This window comes from Zingiber officinale, chromosome 8A (assembly GCF_018446385.1).
Source record: "Zingiber officinale cultivar Zhangliang chromosome 8A, Zo_v1.1, whole genome shotgun sequence".
NCBI classification, from domain to species: domain Eukaryota; kingdom Viridiplantae; phylum Streptophyta; class Magnoliopsida; order Zingiberales; family Zingiberaceae; genus Zingiber; species Zingiber officinale.
In genome coordinates this window covers 2,778,909-2,794,107 of record NC_056000.1, presented here as the reverse complement: position 1 = coordinate 2,794,107, position 15,199 = coordinate 2,778,909, and the positions used below count along the sequence as shown (strand labels likewise).

At 39.1% G+C, this 15,199-nt stretch overlaps 3 protein-coding genes across 4 annotated transcripts; 2 read left to right on the top strand and 1 right to left on the bottom strand.

The window, feature by feature from the left end:
* The first annotated feature begins 4,496 nt into the window (after window positions 1–4,496).
* Window positions 4,497–10,795, top strand: LOC122011899 (vacuole membrane protein KMS1-like). 2 transcript variants are annotated; one of them, XM_042568331.1, is made up of 8 exons: window positions 4,532–4,783; window positions 6,120–6,331; window positions 6,609–6,687; window positions 7,081–7,386; window positions 8,690–8,844; window positions 9,054–9,170; window positions 10,052–10,237; window positions 10,343–10,795. In XM_042568331.1, exons 1-8 carry the CDS (start codon window positions 4,723–4,725, stop codon window positions 10,514–10,516), a joined length of 1,290 nt encoding a protein of 429 aa, XP_042424265.1. In that variant the 5' UTR covers window positions 4,532–4,722; the 3' UTR covers window positions 10,517–10,795. The 2 variants fall into 2 exon arrangements, with proteins under 2 accessions (XP_042424266.1, XP_042424265.1); XM_042568332.1 differs by lacking the exon at window positions 6,120–6,331 and having other exon boundaries at window positions 4,497–4,783.
* A 23-nt stretch (window positions 10,796–10,818) lies between these two features.
* On the bottom strand, window positions 10,819–13,866 carry LOC122011900 (alpha-amylase isozyme 3C-like). Its single transcript, XM_042568333.1, has 5 exons — window positions 13,734–13,866; window positions 12,371–12,701; window positions 12,173–12,305; window positions 11,299–12,104; window positions 10,819–11,208 (listed from the first exon to the last, which is right to left on the bottom strand). Exons 2-5 carry the CDS (start codon window positions 12,461–12,463, stop codon window positions 10,957–10,959), a joined length of 1,284 nt encoding a protein of 427 aa, XP_042424267.1. The 5' UTR covers window positions 12,464–12,701; window positions 13,734–13,866; the 3' UTR covers window positions 10,819–10,956.
* Window positions 13,762–14,669, top strand: LOC122011901. Its single transcript, XM_042568334.1, has 3 exons — window positions 13,762–14,113; window positions 14,330–14,364; window positions 14,478–14,669. The coding sequence occupies exons 1-3, from the start codon at window positions 13,762–13,764 to the stop codon at window positions 14,667–14,669; spliced, it is 579 nt and encodes a 192-aa protein (XP_042424268.1).
* The last annotated feature ends 530 nt before the right edge of the window (window positions 14,670–15,199 follow it).

The window sequence follows — 15,199 nt, the reverse complement described above, 5'->3', positions numbered from 1 at the left end:
GAGGGTAATAAATTTAACAATATATTTGTTACATCCTTATTCGCCTCCGCTTGCTCACGTTGTTCCTCGGTCCAATGTCGAGGTTGGAGGCGCTTCCCCTTTTTGTCTGTTGGAGCTTCAAATGGGTCCTCTAAGACCACTCATTGGTTCCAATCCATTTGGAACCAAGTCTCTAACCTTGTCCTCCAAAAATTAAAGTCCTCTTTGTCGTATGGAGGTGGAATTCGGATATCCCATCCGAGTGGTCCGTCAAACTCCATCTTCTTCTTCCTCTAGCTTCTTGCTCTCTTAGCGGTTAGTCCGTAGAAGAGCGACCTCGCTCTGATACCAATTGTTGGGACCGATATGTCCGCTAGAGGGGGTGAATAGCGTCTCGTCGCGTGCGTCTTGCGTCGTTTGCTTCGTCTTGATGATTTGCAACGGAATACAACTCGAAGACAAACTGTACAATGCTAACAACCAGATTTACTTGGTATCCACCTCAAGATGATGTGACTAATCCAAGGATCCACACGACACATCTATCTCCACTATGAAAAACCTCCTTCTCAATCGCAGCCAGAGGCGGAGAAGCCTCGTACAAACTCACACACAATACAAACACAAATACAAGAAGAGAATACAAGAATACAAGCAAATACACCTTTCTTTTTGCTATTTGGTGTTGCCTTTTGAACCTTGGAGATGCTCCCCAAGTGCCTTTAAGAACTGACGTGAGTGCTGGAGAAATCGCTGTGAAGATCGCACAAGCTTGCAGGAAAGAAATCGCAAAGATTTGGGGAGAAAACGCTCCGCCAAGGCTTTAAACAGTGCTCCCAATCGATCCAATCCATCCCCAATCAATTGTCACATCAGCACCGCTTCATCCCAGCCGTCTATCGCTCGTTTCCTGCCCAACGGTCACTTCCCAATCGATCGACCGATCGATTGGGACCATCTGAATCGATCGGCCGATCGATTCAGAACCATTCTGTGCTCTCGCGTAAACGCGAGAGCTTCTCCTCCCCGATCGATCGATTGGTAGCTCCCAATTGATCGGTCGATCGATTGGGATGACTTCTGTGCTCGCGAGTAATGCTCCTAATTGATCGACCGATCATTAGAGCCAGCCCACACTCGCAGCACACTCCAATCGATCGACCGATCGATTGAAGCCCGGTTCAATCGATTGCCCGATCGATTGAACTGCCTGAACTTGACTCAAACTCAAGTCCAAAGCCGCCAACCCAACTCTAGGTCAACCGTGATCTGTTGGGTCTCCATGCCTAGCATTTGGCCACATCCGACCAACCTCGAACTAGCCTTCTAGCCTTCTCCATCAACCTTGCGTCCTTCGGATATCTTCCATCCTTCACGCCTTGCCTTCAGGAGCTTCCTTCGACCTCATCCTAGTTGTCGGATTATACACCACACTCGATCAACCTTGAACTAGCCTTCTAGCCTCCTCCATCAGCCTTGCGTCTCTTGGATATCTACCCATCCTTCACGCCTTGCCTTTAGGAGCTTCCTTCAGCCTCATCCTAGTTATTGAGTTCTCCTTGCCAAGTCACACTAGGACTTACCTTGCCAAGACCACATGCTTGGACTTTCCAATTGCCTGGCTCCTTACCAGGACTTTCTTTTTGCCAAGATCACACTTGGACTTTCCAGTTGTCTGACTCCTTACCAGGACTTTCCTTTTGCCAAGTTCACACTTGGACTTTCCAGTTGTCTGGCTCCTTACTAGGACTTTCCTTTTGCCAAGATCACACTTGGACTTTCCAGTTGTCTGGCTCCTTACCAGGATTTTCCTTTTGCCAAGATCACACTTGGACTTTCCAGTTGCCTGGCTCCTCCCCAGGACTTTCCCTTTGCCTAGCTACACTAGGACTTTCCAATTGTATGATCTCACTTATCAGGACTTTCGCCACCAAGTCTGGTCAACACTGACCTACTTGGATTTTTACTCTTGCTAACCTTCCTGTTGGACTTTCCTAGATGCCTAAGCTCCAGTTAGGATTTTCCCATTGCCTAAACTCCAGTTAGAACTTACCCGGTCAACTCTCCGGTCAATATTGACCCACTTGACTTGTCTTTTCATCAACCTGGTTAATCTCTTAACCATCTCCACAATCAGACGATTGCTCCAGCAATCTTTATACATTGTCAAACATCAAAACTCAATTCCCGACTCAAGCTTGACTCAACTCAAGCTTAATCAAACTGGTAAAATTTGACCTGAAAAAATTACCCCAACACCAAAAACTTCACATTAATTATTTATAATATAATAACACAATTAAATTATATATTTACATATTTATTTATTGACTTATTGTTACGGACCGATTTTACTCCACTTGTATTAAAGATTTTCCCTTTTTTTAAGGTTCGGTTTAAAAATCTTTGATACAAGTGTAGTGGGCCTTGTCTCTAAACAAATTGATTTAATTCATTATATAAATAAATATTTGCAGTTACATGAAATTAATTTAATTTATTATATAAGCATATATAATCGATCCTACAAATTGAACCATACTATAATAAAAATCAGACCAAATTGTAGTAAAATGATTTGATTTTAGATCAAAGATTTTTAAAATTGAAATTGAAAAAATTGAACCGTAGTAGAGTAAAACCAGACCAAATCGACCGATACCTACCCTTACATAATACTAATTTTTCTATCTTCCATCATTTAGCAATAATACATTTTTGTAAATTGTATTTTGTACACACCCAATAGACGCTTTATTTTTATTTGTTACCAGAATTTTTATAGTTTGTTCCAAAACTCCTCTTACATCCATGTCTAAACACACGAATGCAAAGAAATATGCCAACATTTAGTATTGTTTGACCTTATGATTTATTTATTATTAGAGCGAAACTCAACCTTATGAGAAATTGTTTACGTGCCAAGAAATTATTTACGTGGTAATTCAAATGGTAGCTCCGAATTTTCTTCACTTGTCAAAGGTATTGATGAAGAAAATAGCAAGTATCCTTGTAAGGACATGTAATGATCTTTGCATTCATGGAGTTTCTACCAAGACTATGATATATTAACCATCTGCCATTACACAAAACAAGTTCATGCGCAACATTTCTCAATAGCATAATAGGACAACTTAATTTCAAAGTAATTATACGTGGTGGCTTTAGTAAGAGAATTTAATAATTCCTCTTGGAAAAAGTTATTGTCATCTTCAATACTATCTCAAGATGTATACATTCCTTCTCTTCCCGGGTAAAATCTGAGATAAGGATGTCATTAATTATGTCACCATATAGTTTGCATCATTGACATTTTCCATCATATTTGGAAAAACAAAGTTAGTAACTCTTTCATTGATTGCTCATCTTCCCACAGTATAATCATCATTTTTGGTAATCTTATAAAATAACTTTTTATTGTATCTTGTAAACCACCTCCACACGCAACAAAAATTGTGAAAACTCAATGTCTCTGAAGATGTATTATATTTACACGATTTTAGAATGTCAACCTCGAAATACTTACGGCAATTTGTTCTCTTACGGATCCTATTTTTACAACCAATAGTGCTTAATGAAAATCTCACCAAAAAATAATCTTCTCGCCAAATGCCAAGATGTTTCCCATAATATCTTGAAATGTTTTGTTAACATATTCAAATGAATGCCGATTTGTCATTGGAGCCTCATCCCATACTATAGTTGAGGCACGACTAATTAACTCTGCAAAGTCACTTTGTTTTTCAATTTTGCAAAGAACATCTGCTATTGACCTAAGTGGTATTTTAAGTCGGGAATCGTTGTCCGTCCACTAGTTAATATTGTTGCAGCTATCCCTGAAGTTACTATCGCAATTATAATTTTACCTTACTTTCTTAAATGAGCTATAATTGAACGATATGAAAAGGTTTTCCCAATTCCTCTTGGACCGTCAATGAAAACAAGTTTTGATTCATTACGCACCACAGTGATAATGTCAAATGCCATCTTCAATTGAGGATTCAATAATTGAATGGATCTCAATCTTCATCTAAAATGTGAATGAAAAGCTCATCCTTAATTATCCTAGGAATGACAAATCAAAATCATTGAGCTTAATTCTTTTTATACAGATGTAATAATCTCCATAGCTTAAGCAATAATATAATTATGATGAAAAAAATCATTTTAACAGAGATAATATATTAACACCTCTCGATAAATAGAAATAAGTAATGAAGAATACCGTTGAACTCCTTGCGCCCTTAGAAATTAACATGATTTAAATAAGTCCAATTGAATATGTCTAGATTCATTAATAAATTTCAATTAAAATTTATTAATGAATTTAGAAATCTTAGATTGTAATAATTTTAAATCATATGAATTTTTGAAGGGGAAAAAAATCTAACGATGTCCTTCATTGTATTTGATGCTTTTGAATATGTTAAAATGTTATTGAAATTGTCTATTTTATGTTTTGGAATTTTCTTATAGCGTAACGTGTTATTATTTTATTTTTTTAACCTCCGTAAAACGGAAGCAACTTCTTTTTCGTTGCTTCTTCCTTGCCCTCGAGTCAATTGCTGCTGGTGCGCGATTAATGCGCCAGGCATTTGCTCCTTGCTTTGCCTTTGAGATCTCTCTCTCTCTCTCTGATCCATGCGGCTCTAGATTCCCGTCCACGGGCAAGGCTTGGTCTCCCCCGCATCGTCTTTCTTTTCGTTCTCGCGATCCAGATTTGTTCCTTAGGGTTTGGGAGAGATGGACTCCGGGGAGGTTGTGGCTCCTGGCTTCACCGAGGCTTTGCACCCGTCGATCAAAGGTGAGATTTTTTTTTCTTGTTCTTTTGTTAGTTTTGTCGCGAGGCTGATAAATTTGTTCGCTTTGGCTTCGCTTTGTTCGGGGAACGTTGGTTAGTTTGTTTTTAGTTTTCATTTGGCTTTGCTTCGTTCGATGAGCATTCGGAAAATTTTGGGATTCCAGTTTCGTTTGTTTGGCTTGATTTATCAAAATTAGGCGTGTCGGGATTTCATACTGATGGACGCGGAAGCATCATTCTGTTAGATCTTACATGGTAAACATTATGCATTGAACCCGGCATTATGAAGTCCAGGGAGCTGACGTGAGAGTCGAAAAGACGGATAGGGATGATGCATTATTCTAGTATCCGTTTTCACAAATCTTTCACCGTACTTTACTCTTTTTTTTTCTGGTAAGTATCACTTTTTTTTCCTTGTGTGACTGTTTTGATATCCAAATCATATTTACTATAAGCTAACTTGGATATTTCATAAGAAAATACATCAGATGCTTTGCAAATTAAAAGAAGGCAATCATTTTTGAAAATTCTCATGAAAATTAAGGAAGAACAAGTTATTTTCATGCATTTGTGGCATTGATTGATTTTGAAATTATGGAAGAAGATTTTTTTGTATTCGTGAGATTGATCAATTTTGGGACTAAGGAAGATGATTCTTAGATTTTAGCATTTTGACAAATTCGAATTGACGTCTATGATATAGCACTGGCTATAAACGCATCTAGCTTGAGCACTGCTATAACGCTACATTCTTACTTCATTTTTTGTATTAAGTCCAAGTGCTGGGACAAGTTTTGCTCGGTTTAGAATGATTCTATGACTGTGCCTAGACACATATGGACATATTGTGGATATACATGTTTATTTTTAAGGTTGAGACAAATAGCTTAACTTAAAACCACCATAATGGATTTGCGACTCCATCTTTACCTTTGGAGTTTGGTATTGAAGGTATGCACATTGCACGCTAGAACACAAAGCTTAGTTTGTTGTTGCCTATTTTCACCTGTTTTTATTTTCATTATCTTTTTAATAAAATGATTTGTACTTTATGAAATTAAATCTCAAATTATTTTAGCAGCTAACATGTACAACTTTTTGTGGTGTGTATGTGGATCTTATGCTTTGAGATTCAACTACCAAATCAAATGACTGAAATATTACCTTTTTCCTGTTTTAATGACTGCTTTGAGATTCTACAGTAATCAACCACCAAATCAAATGACTGAAATATTACCTTTTTCCTGTTTTAATGACTAATTATTTGTTCCCAAAAGTATATTAGTGTTTTGTTAGATTTTGGTTTCCTATCTGTTTCAAACATAATTTCCTTTTGCAGAACTCAAGAAGAAACATCAAAGGGATTTGCAGAACTTGACTTTGGCCACTCAACCTTTCAAGACTTTTTATTTGTTTGTGTTTGCTACACTACAATATCTTAGGCAATCACTTATATATATTTTAAGAAAGGGCCGTTGGATCATGGCTTTAACTGTTCTTTTTGCTGCTCTGGGTTTCTTTCTTATGAATGATTATGGCTCCAATGAGAAGGTATCTTACTATCATATTGATTGTTCACTCACTCGTAAGCCACAATGAAGGTGAAAAACAATTGCAAATTTCCTGTAATGTGGGAAACAAGCAAACTAAGTGTCTAAGTTCATCGTAGTTGAAGTAGATAGTAACTCTTGGGTGTTATAATCATTAAACCACTTGCTGTGTTGTTTCTTCTATTTTAACTAGCTAGTATTTCTAATTTGTTTTTTTTTTTAGAATTAGATCTTTTACTATGTTTGTTGTTTAACTCAGTTCACGTCCTTGATTGCAGCATATTGTGGAATTGCTTCATTATTCGAACTATGTTCTGTGGTGGGTGGCACTAGGTGTGGCATCATCGATTGGGCTTGGTAGGTAGATATTGAGTTTGAGGCTCCTCTAAACTCAGTTTCAAGCCTGTTCAGTAACTTGGTCTGAAAAAAATCTGCAAAGAACTTTCTTATAAGAAACATAATAATCATATCGGTTCACTATAGCTTCTTTTGGCTTCCTTTCCATATAGATCATGTTGTGGAAAGCTTTACTTGTGTAATTTGCCGCTGCTAGGCTCCTTAGGCCGATTTAGGAATTCCAAGGAGCCAAATTTACTTCAACCTCCACCTCATGCAAATACTTTTTAGTTCTTTTTGTTTTGTTAGTGTAGATCTTATTTGAACTAATTTAAATTTCTTATTTGATTCATTAGTTCTTGTTTGAATGATGCATCCATTTCATAGATTCTGAACAACATTGTGTTTTGATAGGATCTGGTTTGCACACATTTGTGCTGTATTTAGGTCCCCATATTGCTTTTTTCACTATCAAGGCCATGAAGTGCGGCCGAGTGGATCTCAAAACTGCCTCATATGATACCATACAGTTAAAAAGAAGACCTTCATGGCTTGAAAAAGGGTGTTCTGAGTTTGGACCACCAGTGTATCATGCCTTACCTGGCAGTTTAGTTAGGATTCCTATCTGCAGTATTCTTCCTCAAGTTCAGCTGGAGGCGATTCTTTGGGGTTTGGGTACTGCCCTTGGTGAGCTTCCACCTTATTTCATCTCAAGAGCAGGTAAGTTTTTCCGATTCTTTGTCATAAATCACAATCCAGGTTCCTGTGACAGTTTGACTTAACTCTTCCTTGGTCTCTATTGAAATTTCTATCCATTTTGTCTACTTTCCCCCACATGCATGTTTTTCTTTGTATTGTCCTTGAAGGTCTTTCATCTAACTATTAGGCTATTTTTCGGATTATGCTCTAATGAATCTGGTAGTATTAATGGAGGAATCTTCATTAGTTTATTCATGAATGCCTTATTCTAAATAATTTTCTTTTTTCACCAACAATATTTCCCTATAATTGATGTCATTCTACCTCTTGAAACACATTGGTCTTGTTTCCATTGTTATTACAATTGTGATATGCTTTATGCTTGCTGTGAATGCAATTTCCAGCATGTTAGCTTTAGTCATTTTTTGGGAAAAAAGGATCTAGTGTGGAACTCTCACTTCTCAGCATAGTTATCGGAATCATATGATTTACAATTCAAATCATGCAATTCAATTTGTACTCAAAATGGTTCGAACTGTATGGGTGAATCATTTGTGTCTGATTTGACATGATTCAAACCAATTCAGTACTAATCAATTGATTCTTGAATATGAACTTAGCCATTAATTAGTTCTAATCAAACAAACAAAAAAGTATGCATGATCTTCAATTTGCATGCACATTTTATACAAATTATCAAATACACACAACTAACTTAAATTATATTGGCAAACTATTAAAACATCATGGCTAGACCTAGCTTCAATGGAGGAATCAGTGTCCTGACTCTTATATATATATATATATATATATATATATATAGTAGTTTATAAGATAGATAAAATTTTTAAAAATGTTTTGGAAGGATAATCTAATGATATATGATCATACTAGATGTCAAATATAATATTCTTACAAACTTTATTAAGGGATTTTTCTTCTTGTTTATTTTCTTAACATGAGCCATATGATTCATTATTCACAAATTCGCCAAAACGATTTAACAATTGAACATCAAGGAGTTAGTAATCTTAATTATGCCTACTATGTGATACTGTGATACGAGTATAATTTCTTGGGATAATTTTCAAGGAACTAATCTGTGCCTGCTTTTTTCCCTAATCACGGCATTGCTTTTCTGAGTTTTATCTTTCAAATTAATCATTCAAAAACATTTGCCATCACAATTTATCCTTTTCCTGTATTCCAGGAGCTGGTATTGCAGTCTTGCATTGAATTTGTTTCATTAATTGTACACCAATTATCTTCCTTTTCAATCATAGATTAATTAGTTTGATTTTCTTCGACAAAATATGCAATGCAGCAAGCTTGTCTGGAAACAAAATGGAGTTGGAGGAATTGGATGCAGTGTCAACGAAAGAAGACAGCTTGATATCTGCTTTTTTAAAGAAAATTAAACGTTGGTTCTTTACTCACTCCCAGCATCTTAACTTCCTAACAATTTTGATACTTGCTTCAGTAAGTTGTCTATATATTTTTTTTTTCAGATTTTGACTGCATTAGTTTCTAATTGCTGCTTGTTCGTGTCTTAGTCTTTGCCATGGAAAGGTCATTTTGGTGGAAACACTTTTTTTATTCTAGCATTCTTATGTCATGTTTTTATGTTTACATAAAAGATTATTATTTGAAATTTGACCTATTAGTTTGTCGTTAATGGTGCAATTTAGGTTCCAAACCCACTTTTTGATCTTGCTGGTATTATGTGTGGGCAATTTGGGATCCCATTTTGGAAATTCTTCCTAGCAACCTTGATCGGAAAGGCATTGATAAAGACTCATATTCAGGTAACTAGTTTAACTTCTCTCCATCTTTTAAGATTCTTTAATCTTCTATGTAGTAATATTGAATCTTCAAATTAATTAAATAGGGATGTTGGTTGATGCTGCATTATTTATTTTCCATATATTAATCTGCACAATGGCTATGAAAGATAGAGAATTATATTCTTTATACAACAATTTGCACAATTTATTTTTAGAAGATTGAAGGAGGATTTCTTTAGCTTTGTAGGAATGGAAGACGCCTAATGGAAACTATCCTACATACTTTTAATGCAATCCACATTTGTTAAGAATTCTAAAGTTCTTTGTAATGGTTGCATCTGTGGCATTTGAGGAATATTGATGTCTACTGCATTGGTCCTTGCAATATATGGGAAGAGGGAAGGAACTTTGGATGGGTAAGGGCCCACTGTGGAATGGAGACAAAAATGATAAAGTGAATGATAGAGCAAGGTGAGAGCAGTGAATGTGGAAGAACAATGAAGATGAATAGTTGTGTTTTAGAATCCACATCATTGTATGTGGTTCTCAAAATATGGGGAATATAGCCTTTGGTAAGCGTTAAAATGTTAATTTTCAATGAAACAGGGATGATGTACATTAGTACTGAATTTTTGCAATGGAAAAAAAAGAAAAGAAAAATCAACAGGCAGTCTGTTGTGTGGAAAGATAGATTATCCAATTGGTCATTAACTGCAGAAAGCATACAAACTATGAATGTCTGTGTTTACAAGGTGCATAAGATGAAAGACAATATCTTCTTCTCGTCTAGTTATACATTAGTTATTCTCTTTAAGTATATTGCTGGCTTTATTGGTGGAGTTTGGATTTCATTTATTGTTTTCCTTGATCCTTTTTTACTAAACTTTGATATTCTTTCACAGACAGTTTTCATTATTTCTCTGTGTAATAATCAACTCTTGGAATGGTTGGAGAATGAGTTAATATGGGCGCTAGGTCTGATCCCTGGTCTATCTTCTGTGCTGCCAAACATTATTGCTAAATTACGAACGGTACAGGGCAAGTATTTATCCTCCCCGGTTCCAGAATCGCCCCAACCAGACGGAACGGTAGGTCAAAAAAAAGGAAGAGAGAATTTATGCTTCTCGTGGTTAAGGCAAGCATGGAACTTCTTTCAGTGCAGCATTTTGATCCCAATGTTTTTGGTTCTTCAGGCGCAGCAGCAGTGGAACCTATCGTTCACGATGATATGGAATACGGTGATATTGCTCGTGCTCGCTAACTTCTTTGTGAAAATAGTGACTGCTACGGCAAAACGATACCTAAAGGAGCAGCAAGAATTGGAGTTGGCTAATCAAGAAAAGATGTTAAATTCACTTGAGCAGTAGATTCAACTAATATCTGCTACCGGAAGCTACATTCGATTCATTCAGCAGGCACCCTCGGCTACAATCCGTTAAAGCACAACTCTCCCATGGCAAAATCAATGGCAGGTTCTATTTGTTCACCTGCTCCGAAGGGAATCAACTTATGCATTTAATTTCAAACATGAGAAAATCTAGCAGTTAAAGTAAATCCTCATGTTTAACAATCATTTGTAGTTCAAGCAATCACTTGTAAACCGTCTCTTTCTGGTTTAAAAATGCTTCAAAGGTACCTTAATTTTAGTTCCTCTACATTTTAAACATTCAGTTTTATTTTATTAATGATATTTTATTGAATAAGATATATATTTTTAATAATAATAATAATAATAATATTTTAAAAAATGTTTGGGTTTATGAGATCATTTTATTCTAATCCAATTTATAAATATTGTTTCTGTAACTCACTTCTTGGCCCACACACAGTAGCCCTTCCCAGACGCAACCAATTGAAAGTTAGGAGGAATCAGATTCCCAAGATCAAGTCGCGGACCAAGCTTTGTGATCACCTTTCCGTCGATCATGGCGACGTAGCGATCTGCATCCGCCGCCAGAATGGTAAGTGTGCTTGCAGGGTGAATCCCGTTTTGCATCCTTATCGCAGCCAGATCAGTTATCTGCTCCTTCAGTCCCCAGTCGAACAGATGATCGTAGAACTACAGAATACATCGCGACGAGCAGTTTTGTAATTGATGCAAAGATGATCGGAGAAATTTTGTATCTGCAAATATGAATGGATCGCTTACGATGGAAGGGATGCCTGGGTGGGTGAGGATGTAGGCGTAGCCCTGCATGACCTTGTCGGAAGGGAACGGCCACAGCTTCTGGGTGGAACCCGTATCGTGGTTGTCGATGAAGGTCACCGACTTCTCCGGCCACCATCCCATCATCCCCGGCGGCTTCCCCTGCGGATCCTTCATCCTCCACAGCTCACCCTGCACCGCCGCTTGCAGCACCCCTTTGGTGGTGAAGTCGAACGCCGTGGCGCTGCCGCCCACCTGCTTCACCCAGTTCGCCAGTTCCTGCCGACTGCCATCTTGATCGTAATCCGGCTTCCCGTCGCTGCCGTATGCCAACGAGCTCCAGAACTCTGCCACCGCGAGGTCCGGCTGCGTCCTCTGCAGGTATCCTCTAGCCACGCTGGACGAGTAGCCCTTGGCGAAGTCGAGCCGCCACCCGTCGAATCCGAGGTCGGTCTTCAGCCAGTTCAACCAGTCCGTTAGCTCCTGCTGGACTCGGGCGTTGAGGTGGTCGATATCGGGTGCGGCGCCGAAGTCGGCGCCGGTGTCGGCGTTCCCGGTGCCGTCGGAGTACTGGGTATCGTCGCGGCAGATCATGTGGGGACCCCAGTCGAGCCGGGCGTCGTCGGTGCCGCCTTCGAAGATGCACCACACTCCTCGGCCGTCCTGCTTCTCCGCGCACCGGTGGTTGATCACGATGTCCGCCAAACACTTGACGCCTTTGGCGCGGAATGCGCTGATCAGCGACTTGAGTTCGTTCTGGTTACCGTATTTGGAAGAATTAAGGTCGTATAGCCTCCCCGGCATGTAACCTGCTCAAGCAGAACATGGAAGGAATGAATGAATGAACGAACGAGTTCTTTCGTGATGGAAAGACCACCTTGCGGACCGACGGAGTGCGAAGGGGGAGGAAGCCACACATGAGTAACTCCGGCACCGGCGATGTCGGTGATTCTGTCCTTCAAGAAGTTGTACCAACCGCCTTGCTGCTTCCACGACTCCCAGTTGAACCCCTGCAACAACTTCTTTAGCATACCGGAAACAACATGACTGATTAAAACAGATCCTCCAATATCACCTGGAAGAGGATCTGAGCTCGAGCTGAGTGAGGCCCGAGAGCAATTTGCGATAAGAGTAGGAGTGCAAAGACAACAAGATCATGGATCCTCATCTCTCCCCCTTGCAAAATGAACACAATCAGAGAGGTGAGCAAAGAGGAGCAAGGGACCGATGGACGGGAGCTGCAATGAGATAAAAACTGAGCGTCGCAGTTGGTTTATATAGATCGAGTCGGTCGGACACGAGTGCACGCGTGTGGGGATTGTTTGTTTGAAGGAGATGGGGCATGCAATCCAAGCTCCATTCGTTGGTAACTGAAACATGGGCCGTGCTCTCTCATTTACCTTTCCCTGTTTTTGGTCAAAATTGATCAGCTTTTTGTATAAATGCGACTAACAAAGCTAACCATCGATTCAGCAAGCCACAAATATATTGCAAAATCAAGAACAAATCACAATTATATGTTGTCACACATAATAGAGAGCTATAGGAGTAACATAGAAAAGCAATGCAAAATATCACTTCTCGGGGAGATTTACAAATAAGTATTTGAAAGAAAGAAAACACTTGTTGAAGTTCATAGACGTAGACAGCTAAGAAGAGAAATTATGAACTACTAGTTGCTGTTGTTTTTCTTAGTTTTATTTCCTTGTTTACATTTTCTCTAATATTAACATTTAGTAAAGGGTGATTAGAGTGACAGGATCCAAGTAGGAAACCTACATCAGGCTCCATTCTCTAGTCTTTCGATCAATACCTTAGTATAGTTGTCTTTGGGGTACATTTTCAACAGCAATGCCAATGGAAGGTTAGCATGTAAATTTATTGCAAAGATAAATTAATGTAATAACAATGTCAAGAACAACTTGACTTTATCAATCATATAAGAAAATTATCAAAATCAATTTGACTTCATGTGACTCTTCATCAACTAAGTAAAATTTAATTATCCTACTAAATAAGAGTCATTAGTATAGGAAAAATAAAAATCTAATTGTCTTATGTTTAATTTAATGATGTAGTGTAATTATAGAAGAATGTAAAAATATGAATCTAAGGACCTTGTATGATAAATAGGGGCCTTGTATGATAATAAAAGTATGTAGTAAATCCTCATATGTTATTAATAAGTTTCTCCTATTCTTCTTTCCTAGTCCTAGTTTCACCAAAATTCCAACATGCTGGACATATCGAAGGGATCCAATGATGATGCACCTAAGCTCAAGGAGCTTTGATCTATTCACTCATTCTCTTCTTTAATAGTTTTTCGACCATGTTTAGCATCCAAATTGAGATGGATAAATTTTAACACACTTCTAAAAAGTATATCAAGTTTGAAATGCTTTCAAAAGTTTAGTTAGATATGAAAACGTTAGATTTACTCATTAACAATGGTAAGTTCCTGCCCCTATGCATTTGCACGCGTCAGATTCGGCATTAAATTTCTCTGCTGATCGCTGGGCTTGTGCCAGTGCCAGTGATCTGCTACTGCTGCCGCTACTGCTACAGTGTCGGCGAGGGCTGCTGCTGCTGCTGCTGCTAAAGAGGAGAAAACCATTGGAGATTCCAAATCTCCTAGATCACCAGCTTTCGATTTGCGTACCCAATTCAGGGAGTCGGCACGCTCCGTCCATGGATTCCAGGAAAGGCAAAGGGAGACGGAAACAGAGATCACCAATAACGACGACGACGACGACACTCCTCTGCTGCTCTCTCATCGCCTTTTTCTCCCTTTGGTCTCTGTTCGCCACTGCTCGCTCAGGTACATTTACGGCACACTCTCCTAATTTGGTGCTTCATTTTTGCTCAAGCATGCTTCTTTCTTCTCTTCTTCCCGCGTACGTCGTGTTCGTGCTTTTTCCCAAGCGATCTGGTTCCTTTCCCTAAAAATATTCGAGTAAATTTAATGATGCAACGCCTATATCTACATCCATACTCGTTAAGTTTATTTACATGAATTTGTTATTCTCTGTCACAGATCTTGGAAATCCAACAAGGATTCCTCGAGTCCAGGTTCTGTTTCGAATCCCAATCTCTACTTCTGTAGCAAGGAGGACCCCTCGCAGAAGTAAGAGCATCTTAGCCTAAATGTCCTGTCTATGCTAACCTGCGCTGGCCGGGTGCAGGGACGACGGCGGGGGCTGGGCGGCGGCAGCGGGAGGCCGGGATCGTACCCTCCGCTGTGCGCGGCCAAGTGCGGAGCGTGCTCGCCGTGCAACCCGGTGCACGAGGCGGTGCGGCCGGGCCAGCCGGCGGTCGAGGAGTACTACCCGGAGGCGTGGCGGTGCAAGTGCGCCAATAAGCTCTATATGCCCTGACCGGCCGGCCGGCCGGCCGCCACCACCATTCAACTCTTCCGAAAAATCCTCGACACGAAGCGGCGCAATCCATATGGTTGAGGGAGACGACGCCAAATTAGCCTTCTTGGGTGGAACCATGCATGTCTGGAGCAGGGGAGACTCAGCTCATGCTTTCAGACAACAAGCATCATCTCCCAACAAGCAAATAACTATCCAAAACATCAATTTCAGTCGCAGTGTACACATAGATCGATCTACAGTTTTGTAAATTTCCCTTTTCTTTTCTTTTTGAAGCATCAAATGTTGTCTGCTAAGTTTGGTCGTACCATCAAACTGTTTTGCATGTGTGAAGGGTAAAGGCAGTTTTGCCTTTTGAATTATTGTATCTTTGAGTGGCTCCTACTTGATGGAGAAGAAACGAAGGAACTTTGTGCTAATCGCTCCCCTAAAATTAACATGATCATGAGCCATGTATAAATAAATCAACCGACGTGATCTTAGGTAGTTATGCATTGTAATTTTGTATAAGATTTTTGAAATTTTAAATG